Source organism: Schistocerca cancellata, chromosome 4 (assembly GCF_023864275.1).
Source record: "Schistocerca cancellata isolate TAMUIC-IGC-003103 chromosome 4, iqSchCanc2.1, whole genome shotgun sequence".
Classification (NCBI taxonomy): domain Eukaryota; kingdom Metazoa; phylum Arthropoda; class Insecta; order Orthoptera; family Acrididae; genus Schistocerca; species Schistocerca cancellata.
The window spans coordinates 739,639,641-739,651,878 of record NC_064629.1 but is presented as its reverse complement, the minus strand read 5'-3'; the positions used below and the strand labels follow the sequence as shown (position 1 = coordinate 739,651,878).

At 40.0% G+C, this 12,238-nt stretch overlaps 1 protein-coding gene across 3 annotated transcripts in view; it reads left to right on the top strand.

Annotated features, from left to right (window-relative positions):
- Positions 1-12,238, top strand: part of LOC126183535 (membrane-associated tyrosine- and threonine-specific cdc2-inhibitory kinase) — a 174,296-nt gene that overhangs the window by 48,126 nt on the left and 113,932 nt on the right. For all 3 annotated transcript variants that reach the window (XM_049925604.1, XM_049925603.1, XM_049925605.1), the window contains exon 5: positions 8,483-8,605. In XM_049925604.1, the coding sequence (XP_049781561.1) occupies positions 8,483-8,605 (123 nt within the window). The remainder of the gene's footprint in view (positions 1-8,482; positions 8,606-12,238) is intronic.

Below are 12,238 nucleotides of genomic sequence, written 5' to 3'. Positions count from 1 at the left end.
CCTTCCTTGACTCTATACTTACTGAACAATGGACCACTCATCATATTCAACCTAGTTATTCCGTCCTTCATGTGACATTCTATACTAACAGCCTATTATGCTTTGTCACTGCATCTTGAAAATAAGCACACAAGTTCAGAAAGAAGAGGTTAGCATGAACTATTTGCAAAAGGAAGTCAATAATAAAGTCACTGCAGGTGCATTTCTGATCATAATGACCAGAGAACTATTGCTTAAACTCTCATCCCCAAGGTATCTGTCCAGTGTATCGTGCTTAGTGTCCTGTAATACTACCGTCATATTTAACTGCAGGCACAACCTGTGCCCCTTACTACAACTCTATAATAGTCCATAAATCTCTTCTTGGCATAATTCCCTGATACTCAATCAGTCTCCTGGGGGGGGGGGGGGGGGGGCACAATACTAGGCAGGTGTACCAGTTTCTTTGGCTCTTCAGTGTATGTTACTGTTCCTACGCAGTTTGTTGAACTACATATTCAGAAGAAAAATGGGAACTTGAAAGAGTACCTGTTTCAGGTAAACTCTCTATGATTAGAAATTCAACATATCTGAAAGTGCCGGCAGTATTCTCACTCACAACACACCATACACAATTGTGCATTCAAAGGGCTACTTTAATGGCAGAAAGACATCCCAAGCAAAGAGGTTGCAAGTAGTGACGTAGTTTGGACTAGAGTAACACCAAAGAGGTTGGATGGGTGAGACACATACATGTGCACCACCAGCACAAAAACATATGTATATTAAACATGTTGTATCTCAGAAACTATTCCGAATAGGGTATATGTCCATATGAAGTTTCTTGCTTCAAATGAGTGTTACTGTCATATACCTGAATATTGACCGTTCCTTCTGGGACTCCCTGTACTGTTGCAGCATTGACATATGTTTTGCTTCATCAGCACTCTACTGCAGTTTACAACTACCTCACTATATAACAGAAAGAGTATGATGCAGAAATGGAAAAAGAAGAAAAAAAAAAAAAAAAAGCTGCACACACAATCCAATTCTGTGGTTGTCAAACCATGTAACTGCTAGCATGGGCCTTTGGAGAACTATTTCATTTATAATTCACATATCAGCACTATTTACAACAAACTGTGCATTCAGTTGCCTACAGTGTACATTCTCCTAAACTTCCCTGATGTACTCAGCCTTCCACATCTCAACCGAGCATTCGGAGCATTCGTCCTACACTACCTGTCGTAATGCCTTGTTTCCAGGAATACCCAGCATAGTGTGTTATGTGATTCGGTGCATGAGGCCACATGACCTGGTAGGTTACACTGTGTACACTCAACCTGTTCCCTCAGCTCATCCCTTGGCCACTTCCCAGATACCACAATTGAATCTGTAAAAATAATAATAATGAAAAATAGGACAGCAGTTAAAGGACAAACACAGCTACTGCAAATATTGAACCATCATTGCAGGGTCTTTCCCACATCTGACCCGACTTGTAGAGGGTGTAGGTGACCCTGGTGGAAGATATGGGTCAGGATCAGCCAGAAGCTGTATAATCCCTTTGTTACACATATTAGTTTGTAGTAAAACTCGGGCCCACATGAGGCAGAGCTGGAAGGCAGACGCCTACTATGACTACTGCTACACTTGGTGTGGCCCAGGTGTGGTGCGGTGTTGCATAGTCAGCAGTCTTGGTGACGGACGAGCGATGTCAGGACTGACGGAGCTGGCTGACACCATCTGCTGCGTGGGACACTGAGTCCAGCTTAGCTGTAGCAAGTGACTGCCGAAGATACCGAGGGAGTGAACCCTGGACAAGTGGCTAGCTGGCTGTAACTAGTGTTGGCAAGTGGCTCAGTGGCTTGGTGGTTAGGAAGACCTCAGTTCAACCTTAGGCTCATCAGGTGGCAGCTGAAAATCTTTGGCAGGTGGTCCTGTCAGGAGGGTGGCACAGTGGGGGCAATCTTGCAACAGAGGCTGACACTAAGACAGTTGGCCAGCCCATATTTATTTGTGCTGAAATGGATTTGTAGTCATGTTACACTTGCAGAAGTCATATACGCCACATGCAAAAGTGTTCCTGGTTACAGTAGCCATCGGGGCACTGATTGACAGGTGGATGGTGACACTTGGCAAGTTCCATGGTGTAATGCTGTGGCAACGTATAGCTGTAAGTGGCTCACTTTAAAGCTGCAAGCCCATCTGCCTAGGCTTGTGTTGTTACCTTGGGGTGCTGAAATTTGAAAATTGTTGAGATACAGAAATGGATGTGCATTCTACATTTCATCAGGAACCCAAAGTGACTTGCAAATTGTTCAGTAAATTACAAAAGTGGTTCAAAATATTGCCCTCGCAATTAATTTGAGCACATACACTGTCTAGTCACATTAATGTGACCGCCTGTGGAAAGCCTGAAAAACCACATTTTGGGACCACTAAGAGACATGCAGGAGAGAGTCAGTGAAGTTCTGGAAGGTACCAACAGGGATGTTGAGCCATGCCGACTCCAGTGTTGTGGCCATTTGCCCTAGGTTAGTCAGTTTAGGATTCATGGTGGGAACAGCCCAGTCGAGGTAGTCCCACAGATTCTCAGTTGGGTTTAAATCTTGGGAGTTTAGTGGCCAGGGGAGTGCAGTAAACAAATCCTGGTTCTCTTCAAACTATGCACTTGCACTGAGAGTTGTGTAATACATTGCCTTCCTCTGCTAGTAGCTGCCGTCGTGCCGAGGAAAAACAAACTGCATGTAGAGGTGGACATGGTCCCCAAGGATAGATGCATACTTGTGTTGATCCATTGTGTCTTCCAGAATTACGAAACCACCCACAAAAACATTCTCAGACCATTTTACCTCTCTCCTACAGCCTGGACCCTTCCAACAGTTGTTGCAGGGTGTTTGCTTCTCAGCCTTACAATATGTTATGTCCTCTAGTATGTTGTTGTACATCATCTTTCTGTAGACATTTCTTGGAAGCAAAAAGTGTCGACTGACATTTGTGCAAAGTTTTGGAATATTGCTATATTCTGTTGCTGGAAGTCAGTGTTAAGTGCACTACCTCCATGGATTTTATGTTAACATAAGAAACTAAGACACCTAAATTCTTCCTTTCCTACACCATTTTGCACATTTTCTCAAAAACGGCACACTTCTGTGCAAAATAATATTTTTTGAATATCTGAGTTTTGCGTTATGTAGTGTTGTATACTGTGTGCCAATTATTAATGCCAAAAAGCAATGAACACAGCATTATCATCTTATGTTCTCTTCCATTCCCTGTAATGTAATTGGTTGTTCAGATACAACCAGATGGTTGGGCAAACTAGCTAATAATCTGTGAATGCTTATCCACTTGTTTTTCCTTCTATTTGCTCCAATGTAAAGAGGACTTTACTAGATCCTATTCCCATTCCATAGTCTGATCTTGTCTTCATGATCCATTAGGGAGTGATGCATATGGGGTTGTAGTATATTCCTACAGGGTTATCCCAAAAGTTTTTAGCAGAAATTCAGAAATTTGTTTTTATTTGCAATATTGCTGTTACACATTTCAAAATACTCTCCACAAGCACTTATACAAAGTCTGTTCAAAAACTTCCGGAACATTCGTTATTTCACACCAATGGTGTGTTGGCATCAAAATGCGGTTGGTATCCCTGCGCACTCCTGTGTTTAATGTGTAACTGTCTGGAGTTTCAGTGTTGTATGCCCGTTAGTTATTGTTTGGTGCTGTATTCAGTAGCACACCATATGATGCAAGAGGTTTACGGTAAAGAGTGCTTAAACTGTACACAGTGTTATGAATGTTTTACACGGTTTAAAATTGGCTGACAGAAGTTAAAAATGACCTTTGTTCAGAATGCTCTTCAACATCTACAGATGATGATCATGTCAGAAACGTCAGCGAAATTATGTGTACCAGTCGCAGACTGACTGTCCGAGAGATTGCAGAACAACATTTTAGTTGGATTTGGTCATGAAATGTTGACACAGCCTCTTGGAATGCATCATGTTGTCGCCAAGTTCGTCCCAGAGCTCATGAGTCAAGACGGGAAAGGCCTTTGCCTCACAGACTGTGAAGAGCTTTTGGGTTGCGCAGATAAAGGCATGTTCCTTAAGACTCCTAACTGGTGATGAAATGTCGGTCTATGGTTATGATGTTGATGTCAAGGTTCAATCTTCACAATGTGTCAGGAAAAGTTCTCCAAGACCTAGTCAGGTCAGGTCAAATGTCAAAGCTATGTGGATAGTTTCCTTTGACTTTGAATGATTAGTTCACCCTGAATTCATGTCACAGGGACAAACTGTTAATCGCTGGTACTATCAGCATATGTTGCGATGCCTGCTAGAAAATGTGAGAAGGAAATGGCCTGAAATGTGGCAAGACAATTCACGATAATGCACCCACACATTCATTCATCCCTGTTGGTGCATGACTATTGCACAAAAAATGAAGTCACTGTGCTGCCTCATCCTCCATACTCTCCAGGCCTAGCCACTGCAGACTTTTTTTTGTTTTTTTGTTTACAAAGTTGAAAACCCCATTGAAAGGATGAAGATTTGCAATGATAGACGAGGTAAAAGAAAATTCACAGACAACACTTTGCGCAATCCAGCAAGAGGTGTACTGAGACTTCTCCCGGAAATGGAAATGGTGCAGGGAGTGTTGTATCAATTGTGAAGGAGAGTATTTTGAAGGATACCATGCATAATAAGTAAAAGTTAAGTGTAGAAAAATTTTGTGGACAAAGTTCTCAAGTTTTTTGAACAAATGTAAATTTTTCCATCCTTTGAAACCACTTCAAAAATGGCTCAGTCTAATATTCTTTATTGACTCCTTAGAGAAGTCACTTAGGGCACTGTTGTATGAATTAATAGCCTCTTCATCGGAAGAAAAATGCTGTCCACGGATTCTTTCCTTTGTCTGTGATAGCAGGAAGAAGTCGCACCAAGGTGAATACATTGTGTGCTGCAACACTCGCACATCTTCCTTCTCCAAGATGTCCATTGCTCTGGCATTTTCATGATGCAGAAGAAGGTGCTCACACTTTGACTTTGGATGCTGTGACCTATATGTGGCAATGACTTTTTTCAGACACTGTCACATACCACTGACTGTGCGGCCGGTGTCAAAGGTCGTAGAAGTGAGATGACCCACCTTGCTTAAGAAAGTGGCCACCATCTTCTTTCCAGAGCTCCGAACTTTCATAGGTGGCTCCTTACCCCGAAAGCACCATACTGAAGATTGCCTCTTGTTATCAGGATCTTAATGTTACACCCGTGTTTCATCACCTGTGACAATACTGTAAGTGTCTTTGGACCACCCTTTCTCAAATTTTTCAATCATAAAGTGACACTAATCCAGTCTTAACATATTTTTGGGCTTCTATCAGGGAGTGTGGCACCCAAAGGTCACATCTTTCAGTTAGGCATAAATGATTGTGACTGATGGTCTCTTCCGCGGTCGGTCCAATATTTAATGTCCCTATAATGTCACAAAATGTGAGATGAGGTTCGTCTTTGATCACTTTCTTCAGTGTCAGTTTTCTTGGGTCACTGCTGTTGCTGGGCAATTGGCACAGGTTTCATCTTCAAGAGACCCCAAACCCCTTGGAAATTCACAAAAGCAGTTTGCAACTGTGACCCTAGAAAGGACAGCAAAAACCAGAGAAGAATACCGTTCTTCTGCAGTTAACTTCTTTTTATAGTTATAATAAATTGTGGCACAAAAATCATGGCACGACAGATCCACCTTGCACTGTGTTGGGCTCTGCATTGCCAGCGTCATCACTCACTGTTCGCATCATGGTTTGAAATCCAATGATGGGGGCACTGGTGCGCACACACTCAAAGGTTAAAAAATAATGCTCTTTCAAACTGAAACAATCCAATTGCCATCAGACTTCCAGGTTAAGAGCAGCTAAAAGTTTTTGTCACAGCTCTCTTAGGTTTCACACTTAAAGCTGGTTCTTGAAATTCTGCCAGTAGATTTCCACAGGATAATGTGTATTCACCTTAAAGATTTTGTCAGTTTATATTCTTCAGTGAAACTTCCTGGCAGATTAAAACTGTGTGCCAGACCGAGACTTGAACTCGGGACCTTTGCCTTTCGCGGGCAAGTGCTCTACCATCTGAGCTACCAAAGCACTACTCACGCCCCGTCGTCACAGCTTTACTTCCGCCAGTACCTCGTCTCCTACCTTCCAAACTTTACAGAAGCTCTCCTGCGAACCTTGCAGGACTAGCACTCCTGAAAGAAAGGATGTTGCGGAGACATGGCCTAGCCACAGCCTGGGGGATGTTTCCAGGATGAGATTTTCACTCTGCAACGGAGTGTGCGCTGATATGAAACTTCCCGGTCTGGCACACAGTTTTAATCTGCCAGGAAGTTTCATATCAGCACACACTCCACTGCAGAGTGAAAATCTCATTCTCATATTCTTCAGTATCTCTGTTATGCTTTCTTCTGGGTCTAGCAAACATGTGACCATACTTACTGCCCTTCTTTGAATACATTCAGTATCTGTTGTTAGTTCTGTTTGGTTTGGGTCCCATGCACTTGAACAATATTCTGGGATGGGTCACACAGATATTTCGTAATCATTCTCTTTTGTATACTGATTATATTTTCCTAATACCCTATCAGTATACTGGAGTCTGCCAGTTGCTTCACCTGTGACTGAGCATATATGATAATTCATTTCATATCCTTACAGATTGGTAGACACAGGTATTTGTGATTTCAGTTGTGACTTTGAAACCTTATCAAGCTCTGACTGAATATTTGGGCTGCTTTTGACAGACAGTACTTCATTATAGGTAACTCCATTATCTGCAAAAAATCTGACATTACTATTGATGAGAACAGCCAAGTCACACGAGCTGCACTTCCCTAGGAACCACATGGTTACGTCTACATATATCAATGACTTTCCATTGAAGATAATATGCTTCATTCTCCCTACCAAGAAGTGCTCCATCAGGTTGCAAATTTAGCTTGATCATCAGAATCCACTACGGGCTGAGATAGTGGTCATGTGTGTGTGTGTGTGTGTGTGTGTGTTTTTGTTTGTTTGTTTGTTTGTTTTCTTTCCTGAAGAAGGCTTTGGCTGAAAGCAGAATGTGTAACAGCCTTCTCGTTCTGCCTGTTTGCAACTCAACATGCCATCTTTATGGTGAGTAGCAATCTGTCCTTTTCGTAATACTGTTGATATTCCAACCAGGATTTCGAACTAAACTAAGATAAACAACTTCCTGAACTCAAAATTTACATGATAAAGGTGCACATATTCCATGAACATCATATTTTCATTTGCAAAGCAACAGGTAGACATTCTCTGTCAACCTGAAATAATAATAGTGATGTATTTATAGTTGCCCAAATTGAGTATTCCCCCCCCCCCCCCCCCCAAAAAAAAAAAAAAAAAAAATCCCTAATTGTCTGGTAGATTTCCCGCTTCATTATCTGCAGAAATTATTTCTTTCTCCTATGTAAGTTACGTGTAAGATTTCTTTGAAATCAGAAAAAGGCACTCTATTCAAGTGCAATTCCACAAAACTGCTTCCTTTACACTACTTTTTCTGCAAAAACTGTACCAAAATGCAGCATTGTATCATATTTGTAGGCTGATGGTAATTTTGGAAAAAAGAAAAAAATTGAAAAAAGAAGTATCTTTGACAAAAACTACTGGATGCCCACCTCCCCCCCCCCTCCCCCCCACACACACTCTCTCACTCACTCACACACACTTTCCACTATAACTGTTCCACAGTAATCGATATTGACGTACATGGTCACTGACTCAAGAACCAGTGGGTCAGTCGCTCACCATTGTGCAACAGACAACCCGTCTTCCCCCAAGTTTATTTGGAGGAGAATTTTGACACGTCTTGTAAAACAGTATGTTACAAAACCTTCTGCATCTATTTTTTTTTTTGTCAGTGCTAGACTAGTTGGTGCATACTGATCTTTCTGCTGAGATGTATGAAACGTGTTCAAAGTATGAGAAATGTCTGAAGAGTGCCGATTTGCAAAGGAGTAATTAGTTAGATAAGAAGCCCAGCAAATTTATTTGTATGAAAGCTGTTCGTGGTAAACTCTTATGCAAACGATTCTGGTTCATTTGAACTGGATGGCTGAAGTTCTATCAGACCCTCCTAGTGCCTTCTCTAAAATACTTAGTCTTGCAAATTGTTTCTGTTGGCTGATTTGTAACCTCTTAGGAGAATTCCTCTAAACATTATTCTTTTGTCACATAATGAACACAAGTATGACATTACACATTAGCTATGAAAAAAGTTAGTTATGGATGGTTCACAAAATACATCTGGCAAGTATGTAGACTCCTGACCTTCATTGATTCAATGTCCTAAAATCACTTATTCTCCAAAAATAAATAAGTTTAAGGTGAACATTGTAGTTGATTACTGCAAAGGGTTTTGTGTTATATTTGTGAGAATAGTATCTTTTGTCTACATTACTAATGTGCATTCCATTACAGGGTTTGAAACACCTGCATGACAATGATTTACTACATATTGACATCAAACTTGAAAATATAATGAGAAGTTCTACAGGATGTTGGAAAATAGGCGATTTTGGCCATCTTATTGACTTATCCCAGGTATTTATACCATATTATAATATTTATGTACCCCAGATTCAGTAAAATTGTACAGAATTTCTTTGGAAGCACTTCTTGGGTTCCTCAACTTAGAGATACATAATGACATTTTAAATATCCTGATCATTCTATACTACAGTGCAGAGTACAAATGCAATTCACTGTGTTCCTTCGTAAATCCTGACTTGGTTTCCTCTGCCGTAGATACATTTCACATCCCTTAATTTTTGGTGATTTTAAACAGACTGTAATAGCATTTCAGCTGGTGCAGTTAATTTTCTCTCACATGTTCCTCCTCTTTCAAACTACATTTTCCAAGCAGATAGAAATATTGTGATATCAAGTGACATGAACAATAGAAATCTCACCATTGTGTATATCCAGTGTTCATCTTAATCACTTTAATATAAGCAGACTTTCTGACCATCTCAGTTTCATTTTAAAATGATTACGTGCCAGTAGCAAGGTGTACGGTCATGTCTTCTTGGGGCTCATCTGCATATTATCTGATACACATGAGACTATTTCAGACATACTACTCTGTTACTTTAGATTGAGTTCAGACCATGATTACAGTAATTATATGTAAACTTATTGCTGGACTTTTTCAGGTTCATAAAAATTATATTTTTATCTGTTATTGCCTTTATGTTGTAATTTCATGTAACAACAGGTTCCATGATGTTGGAGATTTGCCCCTCAATTTGGTCCTACAGAACTTGACGTGCAAATAAAATATGCATTATCACAGTGCAATTCCCATTATCTGCGTAGTCACAGTAGTTCATGAGGTGAACTTTGACCTCTCCAGAACCTTCTCCCTATGATTCCAGTAGATGCAGGATGTGGATTTTCCCTTCCAGTTATGAATTCACTATAAATTACAAAATTGTTTGAGTGCCTTGCAGCCTTCTGAGTGCAATGTCACAATTAAGCATACAACTACCAGAAATTAATGTAGGCAAAGACCTTACAGCTCACCATAGAGCATTGCAGGGTAAATTTGAAAAGTTTGGCTTAGAAGATTGGTCATCTGGGAATTATGCACTGAAGACTATTACCAGGGTACGACCCGGGACAACCGGGAGATCTGGGAAAAACCTGGGAATTTTTTAGAATTTCGGGCATTTTTTTATTGTTTTAGTTTTCAGTTAAATTTTTGTGATTTTTTTTTTCTGTTAAGAACCAATACTCTATCAAAGGATATTACTGTGTCTCGCTACTGAAGAATAATACTGAAGCAATAAAACATAATAACAAATTGCCTCTGATGAGCATGACGTCACAACTGCAGTTGCGTTTGAGCAGTTGCGAGCGAGCTCATGCGCATTCACTGTAGCGTCACATATGAGTAGTACCATCTCCCGCTTCTAGCTACAGAAGTATGGCAGTTAGCTGTATTAAGCAATAGCAGCAAGCAGCCAGATGCTACCAGGAAAAATTTTACTGGCGCGTCTAAGCTGCCAGATTCATGCATGGGCAACAGGCCCAGATCTAGGAAGGGGGGTGGGGGGCTGATGCACAAAGCAGTCTGAGTTGTAGCGTGGAGGCGGGTAGTCTCTACGTGACTCGTGTTTACGTTTAGTGATTTTGCTGTTTCCTCTTCGTTTATTGCTCTCACGTCAAATGAAAACAAAATGGATTCCTGTGACCGGAGCTATCAAGTGAATTAAAATACATTCACATAATTACGGAAGGCTAAAATAAGTTATTATTTTCAGATTTTATTTTATTTTATTTCCACCTTTCTGACAGTCAAGCATTAATCGCCTTGCAGAACAATGAAGTAATTTTTGTCAGTTTGCTAAAGAAATTTGGCTTTTATTAATCTTTTCCGCTGAGGCAGTCCATTTATTTGAAACGAAGTGTTTAATTGGACACAATTGGTTAGTTTAAACTGTTCACTGCATTTAAAGTGCACGTTTTCATCTTCTAGCGCATATTGCATTATTCCATAATAAAGAACCGAACATGAGATAAATACAGTATTGGTACGAAATTCACATCCGACTCTGGACTTAAGAATGTCCACTTTAAGCCGAATTATGCATTTTTGTATGATTCACGAAATTCTGGTGCTCTTGGAGTATCCTCTGAAGTCTTGTTTCTTTTATGACATAATGTGAAATTTTCTAATGTTTTTACACATACGAACATATGGGCTTCCTACGTCGTCATAGATGCGCAAGCGCAGTGAAGCCTATTATCTGGTGCTCTCTGGCAACTGCTGAAACAAACCTATTTCTAACAGGCCGTGGGAAAATACTGCGAATGGTCGTTTGAAAAGCATTACTTTCAAAGTAAATTTCCTTTTAGCAAGATGAGCTAGGTGCGAGAATGTACGATGAATTTTTTAAATCACAGAGTGTTTGACTCTTATTTAAAAATCAACTCTTTGAGGACGACAATTTAGAATAATTTCGAGCCCAGCAGATAAGACATTTATGTCGTCGTTAAAAATTTTACTGGCACATTTGTGTGATGCATCTTTAAGAGTAACACGTGCAAGGAAGATCAACATTATATGTGAAAGCTTAGCTTCTCTTCAAGCTTATGAAACTTGGAAACCAATATTATATGTGAAACTTTCCTTTTCTTGTAGCATCACTATGTATATTAATTTAAAGCATTAACTTTTCCTATTTGTGTGTTCTCGCTACTTAACAGTGATGCTGCTGTTAGCTGACTACACCACGTGTCCTATGCTCTGAATAGCTGCTGTCATAGGCTGGCGAGATCATGTGACATGAGCTATGACTGGCATACAAAAGTGCAACCCAATCTTGATTTCAATGCTTCAGAAAGTGACATGCGGTGTTTAGTGGAATTCAAATTTATACTTTCGTAATACGGAAATATGCTGTGTACATGCTGCTGCACATCAGACATCTTTCCAAAACATGTTTTTTCCCCCCAAATTTTGTTTTCTAAAGTGCCAGGAAATTCTATGCCAGTGTATAAAACCATAACCATTCAAAGGACTGATAAGTTTTACAGTTCTGAGGAAAAGTATACTGTCACTTAACATGGAAAAAGTGTATTTTCATCAGGGAGAAAGTTTTTTTAACTGGGAAAAATCCGGGATCCCCCGCCCCCCGCCCCCTCTTGTCCGCATATACACCCTGATTACTGAAACTCATTTATACTTTCTCAGTGATTATTTTATCTTGCTTTATGCTCATGAAATTTTTGTCCTTTTTCTCAAATGACCTTCTTTGCGTACCATCATCAGTTTGTCATTGTCACAACTCTTCATCCTTACTCCATCAGTTTTCCTGTGTCTTCATCTTGCACTTTGCTCATCATCACGACTCACATGTGCGTGGTATGATCTAGTGTTGTTATGGCCTTGTATATTGGCAGCAAAATCTCAAGTTTCGAAACACATTAATTAATAATTGAATGACAACTCACCTTTCATGATTGGGGCAGGAAATGAGGCAAATGATAGTGATACACAAAGTACCCTCCATCATTTACTGTAAGGTGGCTTGCAGAGTATATTTGTAGATAACTACCATTTGACTTTTATTTTTCTACATTGACATTTATAATGCAATTTTTAATTATACACAATTTCAAAAAATTACCATAGGGAATATGTATTTTTAGCTACCACACTATCTCCTTTAT